At 38.6% G+C, this 23,418-nt stretch overlaps 1 protein-coding gene and 1 long non-coding RNA gene across 4 annotated transcripts in view; one reads left to right on the forward strand and one right to left on the reverse strand.

The window, feature by feature from the left end:
* Nucleotides 1-23,418, forward strand: part of LOC105468568 (ATPase family AAA domain containing 2) — a 99,766-nt gene that overhangs the window by 61,525 nt on the left and 14,823 nt on the right. The window contains exons 23-29 of one of the 3 annotated variants that reach the window (XM_071067854.1): nt 1,726-1,848; nt 2,027-2,170; nt 7,534-7,926; nt 10,088-10,221; nt 13,047-13,175; nt 14,943-14,994; nt 17,734-19,612. In XM_071067854.1, the coding sequence (XP_070923955.1) occupies nt 1,726-1,848; nt 2,027-2,170; nt 7,534-7,926; nt 10,088-10,221; nt 13,047-13,175; nt 14,943-14,984 (965 nt within the window). In that variant the 3' untranslated portion in view covers nt 14,985-14,994; nt 17,734-19,612. Of the gene's footprint in view, nt 1-1,725; nt 1,849-2,026; nt 2,171-7,533; nt 7,927-10,087; nt 10,222-13,046; nt 13,176-14,942; nt 16,259-17,733; nt 19,613-23,418 lie in introns of those variants that run through there. The other 2 variants (XM_071067855.1, XM_071067853.1) reach the window with 2 other exon arrangements.
* Nucleotides 1,718-15,039, reverse strand: LOC139355757 (uncharacterized). The gene is made up of 3 exons (XR_011606769.1): nt 14,916-15,039; nt 2,927-3,075; nt 1,718-1,833 (listed from the first exon to the last, which is right to left on the reverse strand). It is a non-coding gene; the product is annotated as an uncharacterized lncRNA (long non-coding RNA).

The following is a 23,418-nucleotide window of genomic DNA, read 5'->3' on the forward strand; positions in this document are numbered from 1 at the left end:
CACAAAATGGCTTGTATATTTTGTATATCAGTGCTTTTCCTCAAAGTGGAAAAGTAGGCACTCTGTAATGAAATGGTTTTTAAAATATTCTATTAGTTAAGACCATTATACTTTTCATTACAAAAGCAATATAATATAGGACTTACTAATAGTAATATTTTTAAAAATCCAGTCCTCCATTTCCTTTCTCCAAAGGCAGACACTGTTTGAGGATATCTTTCCAGAACTTTTTCTATGCATATACCCCTTCTGCTCTCACCTATCCCCTCTATTAATATAAAATTTAGTGGGTGCAATGTATGTTATTTGGGTGGTGGATACCCCCAAAGCCCTGACTTCATGTGTAGTCTGTGCCTGTAACAGAATTACACTTGCACCCCATAAATTTTTACAAATTTTTAAAAAGAAAATGTATAAAGGATTTTTAATGATGTGTTTGTTCTGCAGCTTGTCCATTTCCAAGAAATGTTCTTTCTTGGGTGCTTATTTAATTTTTTGATCGCTTCCTGTTCTTACGGATGCAGAGTTCTTTAACTCTCACCAGTGGATAAAAAAATACATTTTAAAAATAGTTGTTTTCTCTATTAATTTCCCCTCCAGTACATTGGTTTTCTGTTTTTAAATTGGTGGTTCTTGTTAGATAGATTGATTAGTATAGGAAACTACTGAAAATGTTTTCAACAATTGAAAAGCTTACTATTCTTTCCCTCCCAGTCCTCTAGCTCACCTTCCCTAGGCATATCCCTGTAGTTCAGAGTTCTGGAGTTAACCAGTGGGAAACAGACTAACAAGATGAGAACACTCCATTGTATGTAGGAAGAAGGAACGAGGTACCCTGGAGGCAGAGGGCTTTCACTGTTGCATTGCAGTCATGCTGCTGCTGCTGCTCCCTTTCTGTCTATTGTGGCAGTCTAAAATTACTTCAGGCTAGTGGTGTCAAATGTTAGTGGACATCACAGTCTCCTAAAGGACTTCATAAAATACAGATCACTGGACCCCATCTGTAGGGTTTCTGATTCTGTAGGTGTGGACCCTGAGAATTTGCATTTCCAATGAGTTTCCCTGTGACACTGATGCTGCTGGGTTCAGGAATCACTACTTAGACCTTGCCCTGACTTCTTCAGGCCCAAATGCCATTTTAGAAAGCCCACTTCAACATTCTGCGTGTAATATACTGTATAACCTGGGAGTGAATTTTGCAGACTCTTGTCCTTTGAGGAGTATTGATGTGGCTCAAGCAATCCTGCATTCACTTATTCCGTCTTCTGCCTCAGATCATATTCCAGTTTGTAGTATTCATACTCTGAGCTTAGGATTTTCCCAGTGTTTCCTGTGGAGGGTTGTTTTTTCATTGTCTTTGTCTAGTTTCTTTGTCAATACAATAACAACCTCTATATACCTCTTGCAAAATTCTTTCACATTCCTTGTTCACTGATGACACTGATAGCCTTCTCTTTTAATTTTTGTTATTGTTTGATTTCTTGCTATTGATTTTTTTTTTCCCCCGATATTTCAAAGGGATCTAAACAGGACAGAGTAAAATTGTTTGGGTTTAGTCTGCCGTATTGAATCAGATGTCCAGAACATTAGATTAGCACCAGAAACAGAATAGGACAAAAAGGAATTGTAAGAGCTACTACTATCTTAGACCAATATGCTGAGTTTATTTTTGTTATATTATTGAAAGGGGGAAATTAAAAATTATAATTTTTATTCACTTCATAGATCGTCTTATTAGGCATAGAGCCTGTGCTTTAAGAGATACTGCCTATGCCATAATTAAAGAAGAACTTGATGAAGACTTTGAGCAGCTCTGTGAAGAAATTCAGGAATCTAGAAAGAAAAGAGGTAGGAAAGTGATTTGGTTGATTTGTACCAACTTAATATTATGAATGAATTTCAGAATATATGAATTTCAGAAGCATCTGAAAAGGATGCTTCAGATGTATTTTGTACTTTTAGTTAATCCTTCATGTAATTTTGAAATCTGGAAATCCTTTTGACATCCCACATATCTGTTTATAAGGTTGTAGCTCCTCCAAATATGCCCCGTCTTACTACCATGTGATGCCAAAGCAAAATTCCACTCTTGCTGGTGACAAAAGATCAGACCCAGAGCAGAATGAAAAGCTAAAGACACCAAGTACTCCCATGGCTTGCAGCACTCCTGGTAAGTACTCAAGTAGTTTTTGTTTATGAAATTATAACTTTATTCTTTACTAATGCCATTCACTTTCTCCTTTATTTTCCTTTATTTGTGTTAAAGCAATGAATTACATTGATTTTCTTACTATTAAGACAACTTTGCATTCTTGAAATAAATCCAAGTTTATAATGTACCACTTGCAACCCAAAAGCCACCATCTAATTGTGGACTGACTGGATTTGAAACTGATGTCTGTAAATTCTGGTCTATTTCCTACTCCCCCGTTATTCTTAAGAGGTAACTCCAGAGATTACCAATTCAAAGCCTGTAGGGTTTTCTGAGGCCTGCCCTCCTTGGCAGACTTTTAATTCCAATTTTTGTTCTTTAAGCCCCATTGTCAGACTCTGCTCAGCTTCTTAGCCTCTGTTATCCATTTGTTTTCCCAGATTTTGGCATTGTAATTCCTCACTACTTTTTTTTTTTTTTTTTTTTTTGAGACAGAGTCTCGCTCTGTCACTCAGGCTGGAGTGCGGTGGCGCAATCTCGGCTCACTGCAACTGCTGCGTCCCAGGTTCATGCCATTCTCCTGCGTCAGCCTCCCAAGTAGCTGCGACTATAGGTGCCTGCCACTAAGCCTGGCTAATTTTTTTTTTTTAGATGGGTTTTCACCGTGTTAGCCAGGATGGTCTCGATCTCCTGATCTCATGATCTGCCTGCCTCAGCCTCCCAAAGTGCTTGGATTACAGGCGTGAGCCACCGCGTCCGGCCATTCCTCACTACCTTTTTAGATCTCTGTGTGCGTGTTAAGGTTAGGGTTAGCGGTGTTTGCTGGGGTTAGAACCTTCTATTGCAAGTTTGTCCATCCTCGGGTAATTGATTTGAGATAGAGAAAGAGTAAACCCTTCTTTTGAAGAAATGGGAGGAGGTAGCTAGGAAAGGAAAGAGAAGAGAAGAAAATTAGCAAGAGGCCTTCAGTACCAGAATGCTGACAGTCAAATCAACTTTAAGCAAGAATATATATGTGTGGAAATTAATGACATGGAAATTGGCTCCCTTAAAACAATCGTTTGATAGATTACCCAATAGGATTACATATTTTGTATCCACCAAAAAACATGTACAAGAATATTCAAAGAAGCAATATTCATAATATTAGATTGGTACAAAAGTGGTTGCAGTTTTGCCATTAAAAGTCATGGTTCAACACTGGGAGTAGCTCAAATGCCCATTACCAGTAGAATGGAAAGATATGAATTATTATACAATGAGAATCCTTAAACGTCAACTACATACAACAGCATAGATGAACCTCCCAATGTTGAGTGAATCCTAGATATATTCACATGTGACATAAATTTTAAAATATATATTTAAAATTTTTATGTATGAAGTCAAAAATGGGCAAAACTAATCCATGCTGTTATAAATCAGGATATTGTTTACCTTTTAGGATATTATGACTAGAATTAGAATAAGGGTGATTTGGAATGTTAGTATATATTCTGTTTCTCAATCTGGGTGCCGATTATGTGAGTTTCTTCTGTTTGTGGATGGATATTCATTTGATGTTTATGTTCTGAGTACAATTGACCCTTGAATAATAACGAGTTTGAGGTGCACAGGTCCACATATGTGTGGATTTTTTTCAATAAATATCTTGGAAATTTTTTTGGACTTTGCAACAGTTTGAAAAAACTTGCAGATTGAATTGCATAGCCTAGAAATAGTGAAAAAATTAGGTATGTCACAGATGCATACAATATGTATAGACAGTAGTCTATTTTATCACTTACCACTATAAAATATACACAAGTCTATTTTAAAAAGTTAAGATTTATCAAAACTTAACACACAAACACAGATCGTACATAGCACCATTTGCGGTCAAGAGAAATGTAAACAAATATAAAGATTCAGTATTAAATGACAACTAGGTCGGGGGCAGTGGCTCACGCCTGTAATCCCAGCACTTTGGGAGGCCAAGGCAGGCAGATCTCGAGGTCAGGAGATCAAGACCATCCTGGCTAACACAGTGAAACCCCATCTCTACTAAAAATCCAAAAAATTAGCCGGGCATGGTGGCGGGCGCCTGTAGTCCCAGCTACTTGGGAGGCTGAGGCAGGAGAATGGCGTGAACCTGGGAGGTGGAGCTTGCAGTGAGCCGAGATCGCGCCACTGCACTCCTGCCTGAGCAACAGAGCGAGACTCCATCTCAAAAAAACAAGAAATAAATAAATCACAACTGCATAAAATTAACTGTAGTACATAACTGTACTACCATAATTTCGGAGCCACCTCCTGTTGCTGTTGTGGTGAGCTCAAGTTTCGTGAATATCTGCTTAAAATGATGTGTGATGCAGTGAGCAATTGACCTCTCCAGTAAATTGCTTATTGCAGTAGAAAGTGATTTGCAGTTCTCAAGTATTTTTTATTTTTTATTGTGTTTAGCATAGTACAAAAAACCTTGAATAACACCACAGGACACATAGGAGGTGCCACTAGTAATGCTGGAAGTGCTCCCAAGAAGCAGAGAAAGTCATAACCTTCTAAGATAAAGTTGAATTGCTTGATACGTGCCATAGATTGAGGTCTGCAGCTGTAGTATCCTGCCCTTTCAAGACAAATGAATCCAGTGTAAGGACCATTGAAAACAATAATAATAATAAAGAGCCAGGCGTGGTGGCTCACGCCTGTAAACCCAGCACTTTGGGAGGCTGAGGCGGGTGGATCACTTGAGGTCAAGAATTTGAGACAAGCCTGGTCAACATGGTGAAACCCCGTCTCTACTACAAATTTAAAAAATTAGCCAGGTGTGGTAGAGAGTGCCTGTAATCCCAGCCACTGGGGAGGCTAAGGCATAAGAATCACTTGAACCCAGGAGGTGGAGTTTGCAGTGAGCCAGATTGCATCACTGCACTGCAGCCTGGCTAACGAAGCGAGACCCTTGTCTCAAAAGAAAGAAAAGAATACTGGGCGCAGTGGCTCACACGTGTAATCCCAGCACTTTGGGAGGTCAAGGTGGGCAGATCGCCTGAGGTCAGGAGCTCAAGACCAGCCTGACCAACATGGTGAAACCCCGTCTCTACTAAAAATACAACAACTAGCTGGGCATGGTCGTGCACACCTGTTGTAATCCCAGCTCCTCCTGGAATCTCAGCTCCTCAGGGGACTAAGGCAAGAGAATTGCTTGAACCCGGCGGGGCAGAGGTTGCAGTGAGCTGAGATCATGCCACTGCCTTCCAGCCTGGGCAATAGAGCAAGACTGTCTCAAAAAATAAAGAAAGAAAAGAAGGAAATTTGTGAAGCTGTTGTTGCAGCTACACTAGCAGATGCAAAAACTTTGTACTTTTTGTGAAATACCTTTTGTCTGATATTGAAAATGCAGCTTTTATCCGGATGCAAGATTGCTATAAGAAAGGCATACTAATACATTTCTAGAAAAATGTATTCTAATACAATTCTAGATTCTAATACAATTCTAGAAAAAATGAAGTCATTATATGACAAAGTAGAAGGAATTTAATGCCAGCAAAAGATAGTTTGATAATTTTAGAAAGGTTTGGCTTTAAAAATATCAAGATAGGGCCAGGCGCGGTGGCTTACGCCTGTAATCCCAGCAGTTTGGGAGGCCAAGGTGGGCGGATCACGAGGTCAGGTGATCGAGACCATCCTGGCTAACACGGTGAAACCCCATCACTACTAAAAATACAAAAAATTAGCCAGGCATGGTGGTGGGCACCTATAGTACAGCTACTTGGGAGGCTGAGGCAGAAGAAGGGCGTGAACCCCAGAGCTGGAGCTTGCAGTGAGCCGAGATTGCACCACAGCACTCCAGCCTGGGGGACAGAGTGAGACTCCATCTCAAAAAAAAAAAAAAAAAAAAAGAGAAATCAAGATAACAAGAGAAGCAGCTTCTGACAACCAAGAGGCAGCAGACAAGCTCCCAGACACCATTAAGAAAATCACTGGACAGAGGCCAGGCACTGTGGCTTGTGTCTGCAATCCCAGCACTTTGGGAGGCCAAGGTGGTAGGATTGCTTGAGGCCAGGAGTTTAAGACCAGCCTGGGCAACAGAGCAAGACCCCATCTCTATAAAACCAAACAAAACACTAGCCAGGCATGGTGGCACACATTTGTAGCCCTACCTTCTTGGGAGACTGAGGCAGAATGATTGCTTAAGCCCAGGAGTTCAAGGCTGCAGTGAACTATTGATTATGCCACAGCACTCCAGCCTGGGTGACAGAGCAAGACCCTGTCTCAAAAGAAGAAAGAAAGAAATAAAAGAAAAAAACCACTGGGGAGAAAGATAATCTTTAATTGTCCTTTGTCATTTCTACTACCTAAAAGTTTTACCACTTCTTTCCAGGACTTCTGCTGTGTGGTTATATTGCCTGCTGTGTGGTTATATTGCATCTAGTCTAGACAGAATATTTAACCTCTCTGTACCTTAGTTTCTTCATCTGTAAACTGACGATGATAATGGTAGCAAACTTCATTGGGTTAAAGTGAAATTTTTGTTTTTGTTTTTGAGACGGAGTCTCGCTCTGTTGCCCAGGCTGGAGTGCAGTGACATGATCTCGACTCGCTGCAAGCTCTGCTTCCTGGGTTCACACCATTCTCCTGCGAGTAGCTGGGACTACAGGCGTCCGCTACCATGCCCAGCAAATTTTTTTGTATTTTTAGTAGCGATGGGGTTTCACCGTGTTAGCCAGGATGGTCTCGATCTCCTGACCTCGTGAGCCGCCCGCCTCAGCCTCCCAAAGTGCTGGGATTACAGGCGTGAGCCGCCATGCCTGGCTGGGTTAAAGTGAAATTTTAATGAGTAAGCATACATAAGGGACTTAGAAGAATTCCTAGTATATGCTTGATGCAGTGGGATACGCCTGTAGTTGTAGCTACTCAGGTGACTGAGGTAGGAGGATCACTTGAACCCAGGAGTTTGGGGTTGTAGTGCGCCATGACTGTGCTTGTGTATAGCCATTGCACTCCAGTCTAGGCAATGTAGTAAGATAGTTTCTAGTATATGATAAATGCTCACTCAATAAGTATAGCCTATTTTAAGTTTGGCCCTTCTTCCAGTCCATTTCTCATACTGCTGCCAAAGTAATGTTTGCAAAATATTCATCAGACAGATCATGTCAGTACCCTCCTTAAAATTATTCAAGATTAAAAGTATTCAAGATAAAATAATTTTTACCATTTTATGATCTGGGCCTTACCCACTTCCTCCACCTTCTCACAGTATGCTCTATTCTTGTTTCTGTATTTTAACCATACAAAACTACTGTGGTTTCTCACTATCCTTTCATATATCAGGGTTTTTCACTCTTCAAATTTTAGAAAATGGTTGAATGTTCTTTCATCATTTTTCTTTAAATTTCTTGAAGCTCAGTTGAAGAGGAAAATTCGCAAAAAGTCAAAATGGTACTTAGGCACCATAAAAAAGCGAAGGAAGATTTCACAGGCAAAGGATGATAGCCAGAATGCCATGGATCACAAAATTGAGAGTGACACAGAGGAAACTCAAGACACAAGTGTAGATCATAATGAGACCGGAAACACAGGAGAGTCTTCAGTGGAAGAAAACGAAAAGCAGCAAAATGCCTCTGAAAGCAAACTGGAATTGAGAAATAATTCAAATACTTGTAATATCGAGAATGAGCTTGAAGACTCTAGGAAGACTACAGCATGTACAGAATTAAGGAGAGAGAAGACTGCTTGCAATGGAGATGCTTCTAGCTCTCAGATAATACATATTTCTGATGAAAATGAAGGAAAAGGTACGTCTTTTTCAATTAAAATAATTTACTAATTTTAAAAGATATTTCAAAGTTTCTAAACAACAAATTGCATCCTAGTTTATTGCTTTTTGCTTGCCTTTCAGAGCGCAGATGTTAATTAGAAAACAATAGCAGTATGTTTACTATTGAGCTAGTAAGGATAGTTACAAGCTGTGGCATCAAACAGACCTAGATTTGAGCCTCCAATTCACTACTTAGTAGCTTGTGACCTTTGGCAAGATACTTAACTTGTTAGTCTGTTTGCTCATCTGCAAAACTGGGGCAGATAGACAGTTGCTTGGTAATGAGATATTTTGAAGATTAAATGTAACAAACTAAAGCATATGATACCCTTTCATTTTTAAGCAAAATAAGAGTCTGCTATGATTCTTGCTGAGTGGCATGAACAACTCTTACCCACCCTGATCATTTTTCTGTCCCTTATTGTAGGTTAAGTTCAAGATTTTTTATATTTATTCCACGGACCCTGCTCCGCAAATTTTCTATTTAGAATTGTCCTCATTTGAATCTTCTGGAACCCTTGACAGTAGGTTTGTTTGGATTTTAGAAAAGCCAAACATTATTTAATCATACAAAGCAAAATTGTGGATAATGGGGCCAGAAATTTATTTTGGTCAAAAATAAGCATTGACTAAGTTAATGGATTTTTTTTTTTTTTTTCCAGTGGCTGATACACTGAATGCAAGCCTTTTGCAAGGGCTTCTTTGACATGAGTTCTAAGTGTATTTGAGTAATTAGCAATAGTAGTCTAGGCTATACTTTCTAGTGTGAATATTTTAAATGTTAATCTTCTGGCTGTATAATATGTTTTGGTTTGAATCAGATTTGTTTTATTTTTCTTGTATCGTTTTCTTTTTAACAAGAATACTATTTAGCGGTACAGGTACTTGCTTAGATATCAAGAAATCTGGGTTCTTATCCTGGCTTTCACAACAATTAGATGTATATCCTTAGAAAAGTCTTTTCACAGCCGGGCATGGTAGCTCACGCCTGTAATCCTAGCCCTTTGGGAGGCTGAGGTGGGTGGATCACGAGGTCAGGAGTTCGAGACTAGCCTGGCCAATGTGGTGAAACCCCGTCTCTACTAAAAATACAAAAATTAGCTGGGTGTGGTAGTACACGCCTGTAGTTCCAGCTGCACCGGAGGCTGAGGCAGGAGAATTGCTTGAACCCAGGAGGCGGAGGCAGAGGTTGCAGTGAGCCGAGATCATGCCACTGCACTCCAACCTGGGTGACAAAAAGACTGCATCTCAAAAACAAAAAAAAAGAAAGAAAAGTCTCTTCCCCTCTTCTGGCCTTATTTTTCTCATTTATCGTTGAGTGTATTGTTCTAAGTCATAGATCAGCAGACTTCTTATTTAAAGAACCAAATACCAGATAGTTAAATACTTTAGCCTACACAGGGGCCCATACAATCTTGGTCTCTGTGACAACTACTCAACCCTGCTGGGAAAACTACATTGACAGTAGATAAAATTGATGTGGCTGGGTTTGTTTGTTTGTTTTGAGACAGAGTCTTCCTCTGTCATCCAGGCTGGATTTCAGTGGCATGATCTCTGTTCACTGCAACTTCTGCCTCCTGGGCTCAAACAATCCTCCAACTTCAGCCGCCCAAGCAGCTGGGACTATAGGCATGTACCACCATGCGCAGCTAATTTTTTTTATTTTTTTAAAGAGACGGGGTTTTTCCATGTTGCCCAGGCTGGTCTTGAACTCCTGGACTCAAGGGATTCACCTGCCTCAGCCTCCCAAAGTGCTGGAATTACAGGCAGGCTGTGTTCTAATAAAAATTTACAGTGATAGGCCAGATTTTGACCATGGATGGCATTTTACAACCCCTGTTCTAGATTATTGAGGTTCCTTCTAGCTTTTCAGTTCTGTGTGTCTTGTGCCCAAGTAGAAGACATTCTAACCTGTTGAGAATCCCCTTGAAATACTCAGTATGAAACATATGTCTCAAACTGTCCTTAATTTTTGAGTGTATGAGTGGCGGTATCTCAATCTTACAACAGAATGAGTTAATAAGCCAGAATTGCTGTTTATGTCCTTAGTAAACATGCCCTGTTTAATCTGCCTATTACTATTATTTTAGGCATCATATCTATGGACCAAATAATAATTATTTGATTTTTCATTCTAGAAATGTGTGTTCTGCGAATGACTCGAGCTAGACGTTCCCAGGTAGAACAGCAGCAGCTCATCAGTGTTGAAAAGGCTTTGGCAATTCTTTCTCAACCGACACCCTCACTTGTTGTGGATCATGAGCGATTAAAAGTATGTAAATTGAAATCATAATGCTTTTACTCTGCAGATTAGTAATCCCCAAACACTGGCTTGTGACTAGTAGCATTCTGGCTACATGGGATTTACATGAAAAAGTAAAACGTTTTTTCCTCCAAACTTCCCTTTACTGTTCTTCTCCTTCCCCTGTTCCAAATTAAGAATAGGTCAGGCACAGTGGCTCACACCTGTAACCCCAGCATTTTGGGAGGCCAAGGTGGGCAGATCACCTGAGGTCAGGAGTTCGAGACCAGCCTGGCCAACAGTGCGAAACCCTGTTTTTACTAAAAATAAAAAATTAGGCTGGGTGCAGTGACTCATGCCTGCAATCCCAGCACTTTGGGAGGCTGAGGCGGGCAGATCACAAGGTCAGGAGATTGAGACTATCCTGGCTAACACAGTGAAACCCCATCTCTACTAAAAGTACAAAAACAAAATTAGCTGGGCATGGTGGCAGGCGCCTGTAGTCCCAGCTACTCAGGAGGCTGAGGCAGGAGAATGGCGTGAACCCAGGAGGTGGAGCTTGCAGTGAGCCGAGATTGCACCACTGCACTCCAGCCTGGGTGACAGAGTGAGACTCTGTCTCAAAATGAGCAAATAAATAATAGATAAAATAAAATTAAAAATTAGTTGAGTGTGGTGGTGGGCACCTGTATTCCCAGCTACTGGGGAGGCTGAGGCAGGAGAATCACTTGAAACCGGAAGCGGAGGTTGCAGTGAGCCAAGATCGTGCCACTGCACTCCAGCCTGGGTGACAAGAGCAAAACTCTATCTAAAAAAGAAAAGAATTATTACTATTATTTTTAAATATAAAATAGATTTTTATTTCTTAAAAAAAAAAAAATAGACAAAGTCTCACTATGTTGCCCAGTTTGGTCTTGAACTCCTGAGCTCAAGTAATCCTCCCACCTCAGCCTCCCAAAGTGCTAGGATTATAGGCATGAGCCACCATGCCTGGCCCAAAATTAAGAATTATATCCAAGGATCCGTGGTAGGAATCAAAGGGAAAATAAAATAGCTAAGTGATTCTTATAGCTGCCATGTTACCTGTTGCTCATTCTTTTCCCCTGCCTATTCCCCTAAATTCAATTTTCAACCTAAGCACTGTAATAAAATGACCTCCTAATAGCTAATAATACTTGCCTTTGTTAAACTGAACTCTTCTTGCCATATCTGTAACAGTTGACACTATAGATAACTCTTCTTCCTTAACTATTGTGTCCTTAAATCATCCTTGCCTTCAACTACTTTTGTAAGCGTCTCAGGGTTTTTCTGATCATTTGCTCTGTTACTCTTTACTTTTGGAATAGCCATCACCTCTGTAATGGTGATCCTACATCTGGATCTCCACACCTTGACACACCTAAACAACAGTCTTATCTCCTCAACCAACAACTTGGATGTGTTACAGTTGCCTTAACATATTTGAAATAAGATTGATTTCTTGCCCTTTTCCTTCAAAAGTAAAAACATTCTGCATCTCAATTCCAATTTACCTGTTTTATTTTGGCCACATTTCAAGTCTGAGAACATTATACATTTATCAAAGATACATTATTTGTAATACAGATAAGAGTTTTGGCATTTTAGAGGGAAATCTGCCCTGTTTAAGTACAAAGTGAACCTGTTAGTACTAATGAACTTAGGAAAGCCTTTCTCTTGAATGTAGCAGAGCTAATAAGAACTCAATGTCTACACTTCTTAGAGAAGGAAGCAGCAATATTCCTGGAGTAGTTTCTCTAAAAAAACTGCAGTCTTTCTGAAAAACTCTATTAAAAAGTATGTGTGGAACTGAAAGTCCATATAAATCTCATGACAATAAAATGGTATTCCTAGTGCTGAAACAGGAACTTGTGTGTAAGTTCACTATGTTATGTTGTTTGGGGTTAAGAGTAGCAATTATTATTCTACTTAATTGTTATAAATTTTACAGCTTTGTTCTGCTCAGTATACATGTATGTCATTCAGAGTCAATTCATTACTGAGACTATTTCAATTTTTACTTTTTCTGATAATATAACCCATCAAAATAGACTATGTAATAGTACAGTATATCCATTAGGCATGCAATAAATAATGGCCTTTTATCAGAAGATATACTTGGTATAGAATAATTTGCATAAAATATGTAGTTGGAGGTGACTATTTCATGTATTAAATTGCAGTTTTTAACATGCTGATCTAAATTATTGGTCCCATACATTGTTTTTATGACCATTACCTGTAGCCATTTTAGTTAGTTGTTACTTAACTATAATGGTGTGTTTTTGTTAATTATGAGGTAATGGCAGCATATTCTGGTAGGACCAGACTTGAAGAATTACAGAAATCCAGTAAGTCCACCATTTTAGTCATGAGAAAAAAACACTTAGCAGATGGAAAATCCTTTTTATATAAGAACCCTGAAGTGGTGAGGTAGTTCACCATTTATGTAGTATCTTTTTTAGTTTCACATAATAAAATTAGTTAAAATGTACTTATACTATCATAAAATCTCCTGCAAAAAAGCTTTGCTTTTCTCCTGTTAATCTAAATTGAGGTTAGTTTTTAATTTGTAGATGCTTATGGCTAGACTTAGAATTGGCAATCCCCTCAGCTCTAGTTTTTAGAATAGGAGTTACTCAAGGTCAAGGCCAGGATTATAGATAGACTTAAGTACATTTAAATGTCAGAGCCACTGCCAGAGGCTGCCCTGTGTCATCAGATGACTTGGTCTGCCCTCTGTCAGGCTTTTAATAATTCCCCAAACCTTCTAAATTAAATATCTTGTCTGAGGAAGTTTCTCTCTCACACATATTGACACTCATATTTTCTTTTAGAATCTTTTGAAGACTGTTGTTAAAAAAAGTCGAAACTACAACATATTTCAGTTGGAAAATTTGTATGCAGTAATCAGCCAATGTATTTATCAGCATCGCAAGGACTATGATAAAACATCACTTATTCAGGTAAACTCTTGAGTGGAAACTTTTTACAAATGCTCTTATGGTCACATTAATATATCACTTATGTAGGATTGTTGACGCTTTATTTAATCTGCATAAGAAACTGATTGTAAGAACTTAAAGATCATCTTTCTGTTTCCAAAATTGATGTCCCATTCCATAAAGATCATTTTTAATATGTGGATTATGAATTATTTCTAAATGCAAGTGAGTTTAGTATTTTTCCAATCTAGGACTTAGTTTGTGTATTTGTTTATTTATTTGGAGATAGGGTCTCTGTCTCCCAGGCTGGAGTGCAGTGGTGTGATCTCAACTCACTGCAACCTCCACCTCCCGGGTTCACGCGATCCTCCTGCCTCAGCCTCCTAAGTAGCTGGGACCACAGGTGCCTGCCATCATGCCCAGCTAATTTTTGTGTTTTTTGTAGAGATGAGGTTTTGCTGTGTAGCCCACTCTGATCTTGAGCTCCTGAGCTCAAGCCATCCACCCGCCTCAGCCTCCCAAAGTACTGGAATTACAAACATCAGCCACTACACCCAGCCAATAGTTTGTGTCTTTAATAAATAGTGGAACATAAATTATGAATACCCTTTTTGTGTGTGTGTATTAATGAAAAATAATAGCTTCTTTTAAGACTTGTCAGCCAGGCACAGTGGCTCATGCCTGTAATCCCAGCACTTTGGGAAGCCAAGGCGAGTGGATTGCTTGAGCCCAAGAGTTCAAGACTAGCCTGGCCAACATGGTGAAACCCCGTCTACTAAAACAACAAAAATTAGCCAGATGTGGTGGCGTGCACCTATAGTCCTAGCTACTTGGGTGGCTGAGGCATGAGAATCACTTGAACCTGGGAGGCAGAGGTTGCAGTGAGCCAAGATCAAGCCACTGCACTCCAGCCTGGACAACAGAGTAAGACTCTGTCTTTTAAAAAAAAGACTTATGTACTTAATCTTCCTTTATGGTAGGTATTAGAGTGTTAATTATAGCATTATTTATTTTTGAGACAGGATCTTTCTCTGTCACCCAGGCTGGAGTGCAGTGGCAAGAACATAGCTCACTATAACCTGGAACTCCTGAGCTCAGGCAATCCTGCCTCAGCTTTCCAAGTAGCTGAGATTATAGGCAAGCGCTACCACACTGGGCTAATTTTTAAATTTCTTATAAAGATAGAGATTTTGCTATGTTGCCTAGGATGGTCCCAAATTCCTAGCTTCAAGCAGTCCTCCCGCCTCAGCCTCCCAAAGTGCTGGCATTAACAGGCAGGAGCCACCATGCCTGGCCTTATTATTTTTAATAACAGATCATTTCACCAGATAGAGTGCTAAATTAAAAAAAAAAAAAGATATTACTTACCTATGCATATTATTGGTAACTACAGAATATAAAAATGATACCCATTAGTATATATATAGTATTTAGTATACCTACTAAAGTATACTATGTAGTATAATATATATAATGTTAATACCTACAAAGTGTAAAATACTAAACTCTTTAACTACATCAGTACCTTGATTAATACTATTTGAATTTAACATAAGATGAATGCACCCCAGACTCATTTCAAAGTTATTTAAATAATGAAGTCCTATAGGTAAAATCAGTTTATGTGGCAGTCTTAAATATTGAACTGAATGTTTATTTTCACTATCAAATATATACATGAATATTAATATTCTTAAGGTTGTTTACTGAAAAAAAACAGTAATGAAATGTTTCTTTAGCTTATTCCATATTGAAACTTACTGTTTGCTCTTCCTCCCCTTTATCTAGAAAATGGAGCAAGAGGTAGAAAACTTCAGTTGTTCCAGATGATGATGTCATGGTATTGAGTATTCTTTATATTCAGTTCCTATTTAAGTCATTTTTGTCATGTCCACCTAATTGATGTAGTATGAAACCCTGCATCTTTAAGGAAAAGATTAAAATAGTAAAATAAAAGTATTTAAACTTTCCTATTTATGTACATATTAAGATAAATGTCATGTGTAAGATAACTGATAAATATTGGAACTTGGCTAGAACAAGATCCTGTAGTAATAGTAATAATAGTTGAAGTTTGGCCAACTCTTAATAAAGTTATTTTGTTAACTAATGTTTTATGGCACTTAAGAGTAATTAGCAGCGTTAAATTTTGTTGGTATTAAGCACTTTTAATTTTATCCTTCCTAAAAATAGTTTATTGTATCAGACAAGAAACTTACTTAACCATTGTGTCCTTCCCATCTTTTTTGTCGTCTTTGTTTTCTTTAATGCCCTCCTGCCATCTGCCTTGAGATTCCCTTGTCTTCACTTAAAAGCCAGAGTGCAAGTCATGATTTGCGGGAGGGCTCTTGAACAACTTCTGGCTGCACCACAATTCTGTACTTGAGTATCACAGTTATTGTTTTTGAGACAAACATTTTTATAATTCTAATTTGGGTTAATAAAGATTTTAAATATTTCTTGGTTTACTTTTGTAATTATATACACAACAAATGTATTAATAACTACCTTGTTAAACACCTTTTAATAGCACAAAGTTTTTATATTTGCAAGCTGTTGATATCTTTCTAAAATTGTGTTTAGGTTATATTCTATTGATACTTTTTATATGCAATTTTATAAATATAAATATTATAATTTTATATTAATGATACCAAAAATACATTTCTTAAGGTTAAACGCATGCACTTCCATGCATACTTGCTTTTGGGGAGAGTGGGGAGAAGACATTCTAATAATTAGTTTGTAAAATAGCTTCTGTTGGAAACCTTTTGAGAGGAATAAGGAATGGTCATCTAAAATGAGAGACTCTGGATTTTAATGCAGTTCAAAGTTGAGCTGTATTTTTGTTGTTGATTTATCTGGATATTGTTTTTAAAGCCTTCTAAAACCCAGTAAATTCGATACCTTAATTAGTAGATACTGTCTTATGTAATGCATAAAGCAGTGCCAGTCACTGAGGACATTTAAATATGTCTATATTTCTGGAGATACACATTCTCATTTTTGTTGGTTTATTATAAATTATTCTTCTAGATGCATCTTTTATAACTAGGATTTCATTTTGTGTGTATAGCTTATGTAATAAATTCTAAAGGTAAAAACTGTCTCTAAAATTTGTTTCTATTTCTTAAGTATTTTAAAACATACCAAAGATAATTCAGAGCACAAGAAGTGTAAAGTCTGTTCTTTCATGTATTGCTGTGCAAATTTAAAGTGCTGTTGACATTGGAATGTTTATATGGTGCATGTATTTTAGGTACAAAGACTAAAGTGCTTCCTGAAATGTCTTCTACAGATTTTAGAAGTGTTATGGCTACATTCCTATCTAGAGTTTGAAAACCATGCTGAAATTGCCGTGTTGAATGTTATCTCTCATTTGTTGCTCAAAAGTGCAGTTTAGGCAAGAAAAACAAAAGGAACTCAGAATAGAAAGGGAAAAGTGAAACTCTCTTTATTTACAAATGACATGATTTTATATGTAGGAAATCCTTTTTTGAGACAGAGTCTCACTCTGTCGCCTAGGCTGGAGTGCAGTGGCATGATCTCGGCTCAGTGCAACCTCTTCCTTCCAGGTTCAAACAATTCTCCCACCTCAGCCTCTTGAGTAGTTGGGACCACAGGCACATACCACCACGCCCGGCTAATTTTTGTATTATGTAGGAAATCCTAAAGAATCCACAAAAAATCTGTTAGAGGTAATAAAAGAATTCAGCAGGTTGGGTGTGGTGGCGCATGCCTGTAATCCCAGAACTTTGGGAGGCCAACATGGATGGATCACTTGAGCTCAGGAGTTCAAGGCCAGCCTGGACAACATGGTGAAACCCTGTCTCTACAAAAAAAATGCAATCATTAGCTGGGCATGGTGACATATACTTGTAGTCCCAGCTATTCCCTGGGAGGCTGAGGCAGCAGGTCAGAGCTTGAGCCCAGGAGGTCAAAGCTGCAGTGAGCCAAGATTGCATTACTGTACTTCAACCTGGGCGGCAGAGTGAGACTCTGTCTTTAAAAAAAAAAAAATCAGCAGAGTTACAAGATAGAAAACATACTAAAATCAGTTGTATTTCTATATACTAGCAATGAACAGTCCAAAAGGGAAATTATGAAAGCAATTTTATTTACAATATCTAAAACAGTAAACACCTAGGAATAAATTTAACCAAGGATATGTAAGAACTTACATACTGATAATTACAGACTGTTGCCAAAAGAAATTAAATAAGACCTAAATAAACAGAAAGACAGTCTGTATTCATGGTCTGGAAGACAATACTGGTAAGATGGCAGTAATCCCCAAAGCAGTCTACAGATTCAATGCAGTTTCTATCAAAATCCCAATGGCCTTTTTTTGAAAAATAGGAAAGTAAATCCTAAAAATTATATGGTATTACAGGGTACCCTGAATAGCCCAAAAAATCTTGAAAAAGGAGAGAACTCACTTCCTCCTGACTTTGAAACTTACTACAAAGCTATATATATCAAAGCAGTGTAATACAGGCGTAAGGTTAGACATATAGGTCAATGGAATAGAAAGTCCAGAAATAAACCATTATATCTATGGTCATTTGATTTTCAACAGGAGTGTCCACATCTATTCAATAGGAAAGAACCATTTCTTCAACAGATGGTGCTGGGACAACTGGATATCCACATGTAAAAGAATGAAGTTAGATCCCTACCTGAGAATAGCTAATGCGTGCTGGGCCTAATACCTAGGTAATGGGTTGATCTGTGCAGCAAACCACCATGGGACACATTTACCTGTGTAACAAACCTGCACATCTTGCACATTTACCCTGGAACTTAAAAGTTGATTTAAAAAGAAAAAAAATGGATTAAAGACCTAAGTTGAATAGCTAAAAGTAAAATTCTTAGAAGAACACAAGGATATTTTCATGACCTTGAGTTTGGCAATTAGACAAACTGGACTTCATCAAAATTTTAAAATTTTATGCTTCAATAAATAATATAAATAACTCCTAAAACTCAACAACAAAAAGACAACCCAATGGATGTGGATGTTTTTGATGACATTACCAATATTTAGGATACCAGGCAAATATTTTGGAAGATACCTGTTTTGGAATAGTCTAATGTTTTTCTCATGACCAGACCAGGATTATGGGTTTGGGGAAGGAAGATCACAGAGGCAAAGTGGTCATATCAAGGTTGCATACTAGTGATGTGATTTTTGCCTATTGGTTGACTTTGATCACCAAGTGAAGTAGTATTTCTCAGGTTTCTCCATGGAAAAATTAATCTTTTCTGAACTATACTTCTCTCTTGTGAACTGTACTCTGAAAAGAAGTCACACAATGGACAGCCCACTCTTAAGGAGTGAGGAGTTACACTCTGCCATTTATTTTTAGGCCAGTTCTATCAGTGATCCCTAAAATGTATGCATTGTAGAGTTAATTGAGCTTATTTTAGACTCGTGTCTTCTCCCTACTACTCCCCACCTTATACACAAGAGTATTTTGTTGTTCAAAGTAATGTAATTAAGAGATTGCTCCCTGACATTGAGGAAAAGATTGCCAGCGTGCCTCCTAATACCCATTCTTCCATTATTTGTAATGAAGTCCCATTTGGAAAATTACGTTTCATGCATTGCAGCAAAATATGGCCACGTGACTAAATTCTAGCCAATGAGATAGGGAAGTTGCACAGTTTCTAGGAAAGCTCTCTGGAAGGGCAAGGATGAGAGTACTTTCTGCCTTCTGAGCTTCCTATACACACAGACACATATATATACATATATACAGTTAAGAAGTATCTCTGTGTGTTCATGATAATTTTAGGGATTCTTGAGTGGATCTCTGTTACTGATAGTGGAATGTAATTCTTAACCAGTAAAAGCATATAAAATAAATACGTGTTTTTTTCAACTCATTTCCTATAAGCAGCAGATCCTGAGCAAGGTCTTCAGAGACCCTTAAGCATAAAACATACTGTCTCCAATTCTTATATGTATTTCTTTATTGTTAACAGCTTTATTGAGGTATAATTTATATATCGTAAAATTCACTGATCTTAACAGTACAATTTAATGATTGTTAGTAAATTTACAGAGTTGTACAACTATCAGCATGAATCAGTTTTAGAACATTTCTGTCTCCCCAAAAGAGAGATTTCCAGTCTCTTCCTCGTGCCCATTTGCCATCAGTCCTCCTACCCCCAACCCCAGGCATTCCCTAACCTACTTTCTGTCTCTATAGATTTGCATTTTCTGGACATTTCATGTAAATGAAATTACAGTCTTTTACATCTGGATTCTTTCACTTAACATAATGTTTTTGAAATTCATCAGTGTTGTAGCATGTATCAGTAATTTGTTATGTTGTATTGTGGAACAGTATTTCATTGTATGGATATGCCCTTTTGCCTATTCATCCACAGTTGATGGACATTTGGATTGCCTCACATTTTGGCTAATACGAATAGTACTGCTGTGAACTTTACATGCATGTGTGACTCATGTTTTCATTTCTCATGGATAGGTACCTGGGACTAGAATTGCAGAATTATATGGTAAATTTATGATTATCTTAAACTGCTCTCCAAAGAGGCTGTTCCATTTTACATTTCCATTGGCACTGTATGAGGGTTCCAGCTTGTCCACATTCTTACCACCTTTGTTATCATCTGTCCTGTTTTTGTTGTTTACCTTTTGTTGTTGTTGTTGTTGTTGTTGTTGTTGTTGTGAGACAGAGTCTTGCTCTAACACCCAGGCTGGAGTGCAGTGGCGCAATCTTAGCTCATTGCAGCCTCCGCCTCCTGGGTTCAAGCATTTCTCCTGCCTCAGCCTCCTGAGTAGCTGGTACCACAGGCACTCACCACCATGCCCAGCTAATTTGTGTATTTTTACTAGAGACAGGGTTTCACCATGTTGGTCAGGCTGGTCTCGAGCTCCTTGCCTCAAGTGATCCTCCTGCCTCAGCCTCCCAAAGTGCTGGGGTTACAAGGCATGAGCCACCAGGCCTGGCCTTGTCTGCTTTTAATAACCATGCAGGTGGGTACAAAGTGGTACTCTTTGTGGTTGTTAACTGCATTGCTCTAATGATTAATGATGTTGAGAACATTTTTCATGTATTTATTAGCCATTTGTATATCATCTTTATTGAAATGGCCTTTTGAATATTTTAACCATTTTTTAATTGTTTCCTTATTATTGAGTTATGAGAGTTCTTTCACTTATTTTCAAGAGAGTTGCCAAGGCAGTTGGGAAAGAATAGTTATTTTTTAGCAAATGGTGCTGGATTAATTGGATACTCACATGCGGGGAAAAAAAAAAAAAGTGAAATTAGATCCTTACCTCACACTGCATAAAACATTAACTCAAAATGGATCAGAGACCTGTCTATAAAAGCTAAAACTATAAAACTTTTAGAAGAGAAGGTAAGAGAAAATCATGATCTTTCTTTTTTCTTTTCTTTTTTTTTTTTTCTGAGACAGAGTTTTGCTCTTGTTGCCCAGTCTGGAGTGCAATGGTGCGATCTCAGCTCACTGCAACCTCCGTCTCCCAGGTTCAAGTGAGTCTCCTGCCTCAGCCTCCCACATGTAAGCTGGGAATACAGACATGTGCCACCACGCCCAGCTAATTTTTTTGTATTTTTAGTAGAGACAGGATTTCTCCATGTTGGTCAGGCTGGTCTCGAACTCCTGACCTTAGGTGATCACCTCAGCCTCCCCAGAGTGCTGGGATTACAGGCATGAGCCACCGCACCCAGCCAATTTTTCTTTTTTCTATAGCTTCATATTTGAAGTGACATATCATGATCTTAAGCAGAAAGTTCTTAGATATACTAAAATCACAATCCATAAAAAAATAAAAAATGATCAATTGGACTTCATCAAAATTAAAACCATTGGCACTCTATTGGTATTTTCTATATATATGTAGATGGTCCTCGGCAATGACATTAAAAGAGAAAAGTTGCCAGTTTCAGCTATTAGTTGATTACAGTTGGAAATATCTGGATTTTCAGGTAGTGTAGGGATGCTGTCGAGGCAGAAGAGAATAGTTTTTTGAGACGGAGTCTTGCTCTGTCGCCCAGGCTGAAGTGCAGTGGCACAATCTCGGCTCACTGCAACCTTCACCTCCCTGTTCAAGCTATTTTCCTGCCTCAGCTTCTCGAGTAGCTGGGATTACAGGTGTGTGCCACCACACCTGGCTAATTTTTGTATTTTTAGTAGAGATAGGGTTTAACCATGTTGGCCAGGCTGGTCTCAAACTCCTGACCTCAGGTGATCCACCCACCTCGGTCTCTTAAAGTCCTGGGATTACAGGCGTGAGCCACTGCACCCAGCTCAGAAGAGTGTTTTTACAGTCCATATTTTGCACATAACCTTTGTAGTACGCTGAGAAATTACCCCCTCCCCCACTCCCAAAGATATCTTTGTCCTAATCCCTGAAAACTGAGCATTACATTATATGGCAAAACAAAAAAGAAGGAAGGGTTTCTTTTAGATTTTGAGATCTTGAAATGGGAGATTATCCTGGATTATCTCTGTGGGCCCCAGATCAATCACATGTATCCTTATAAAAGAGCAGAGGGAGATTTTACACAGAAGGGAGAAGGCTGTGAAACCAGAGTCGGAGATTGGTGTCCTGCAGCCACAAGCCAAGGTAATGTCAGCAACTAGCCACCAGAAGCTGAAGGAGCACACAACATTCTTTCCTAGATGCTCCAGAGTTGTGCAGCCCTGTCAATCCCTCGATTTTGGCCTAATGATACTGATTTCAGATTTCTGCCTCCAGAACGGAAAGAATTTTTTTAAACCACCAAGATTGTGATAACTTGTTATAACATTTACAGAAAACTAATACATACAACCTTATACCAACACAAAATTGCCATTTTATAAACAATGCCTTTTCTTGCACATGTATCCCAGAACTTAAAGTATAATTTTTTTAAAAAAGTAATAAAAGAAAATGCCTTTTCTCAGGGCTTTTGTTCAGGCTATATCCTCTGTCAGCAATAATTTTTCTTACCCACCCTCAACTCTCCTTTCACTTGACTACTTTAGGCATCAGAGATGGTCCAGAAAGATCTTAATTCCCCAGGCTAAGTTAGGACCTTCTTCTAATTTCGCATAGCTTCCTGTATAAGTCCCCTCCAGTTTTAAATTTAATTTCAAGTATACAGAATTAATTGGCATGCATCATGACACACTCATCATCGATTCATGCATGCCCCACCTTTTGAAAGTTTATTTTTTTAAATAATAAATGCCCATAAAACCTGTTTGTCAAAAGGAACTAACCAGATCACCTATTGGACACATTAATCCGTTACCACCACTGTAATTGTAATCCTCAATCACTCATCATTCTTTGCTTTGTATTGTATGTATTTAATTGCCTATGTGTGTTCCTACAAATCACGTTTTAAGTATCAGATTTTTACCATAGTGGTATTATGCTACTGCATGTATGATATCTTCTGGAGCTTCCTTTTTTCACATGTTATTGCTAAAATTTTTTATAGGATTGCATATTGTACATCATTCGACTGCTATATAATCCATTTTGTGAGGAAACCACAGTTTATCAATCCACTTTACCATGGGGCGTTTAGAGTTTTTCCAGGTTTTGATTATTGTAAACTGTTTTAAGGACATTCTTGCACCTTCTGTCTGTTGTACGTGTTGTGCTAGAGATCCACTTAGGCATTAGGAAACACCATACTGAAGATAAAATAAGGAAAGACTATTGGTGTAGGGGAATGTCAAGTAGTAACTTGGCCCTAGTTACCTTTCCTAGGCTGTAATGGATGAGGAGTGGCTGTTGAAACCCAAAGGAAGTTGCATGTAGTCTGCCACCTTGAGAAAAGCAGTGATCTGCAGTTACAGTGTCGAGTCAGCCCCAGGCAACATTACATCACAGAGGGAACCAGGAAAACAAGTGCTCTGACTTCACAGCTTACACACAATTTGTTGGAGTCAGAGTGGGGAGAAAGGACCCTGTCCTCCAAATATCAGGGATCTGTGCTCTGATTGCTGCTCCTGATTACACAGGTGCAGATGAAGGTGGACGGCCTTTGTTTCACTTCCCTCCAATGTTGCAAGTCTTTTTCTTGTGGCTCTTGGGGGATTTAAAAGGCTGGCACCCTTTTTCCCTTTTGGGAGCCAGACATTAAGACTAGACCATTCAAAAACAACTATATATATTGTCAGATGTGGTGGCTCATGCCTGTAATCCCAGATCCTTGAGAGACCAAGGAGGGAGGATCACTTGAGCCCGGGAGTTTGAGACTGCAGT

This window comes from Macaca nemestrina, chromosome 8 (genome assembly GCF_043159975.1).
Source record: "Macaca nemestrina isolate mMacNem1 chromosome 8, mMacNem.hap1, whole genome shotgun sequence".
Taxonomy (NCBI): domain Eukaryota; kingdom Metazoa; phylum Chordata; class Mammalia; order Primates; family Cercopithecidae; genus Macaca; species Macaca nemestrina.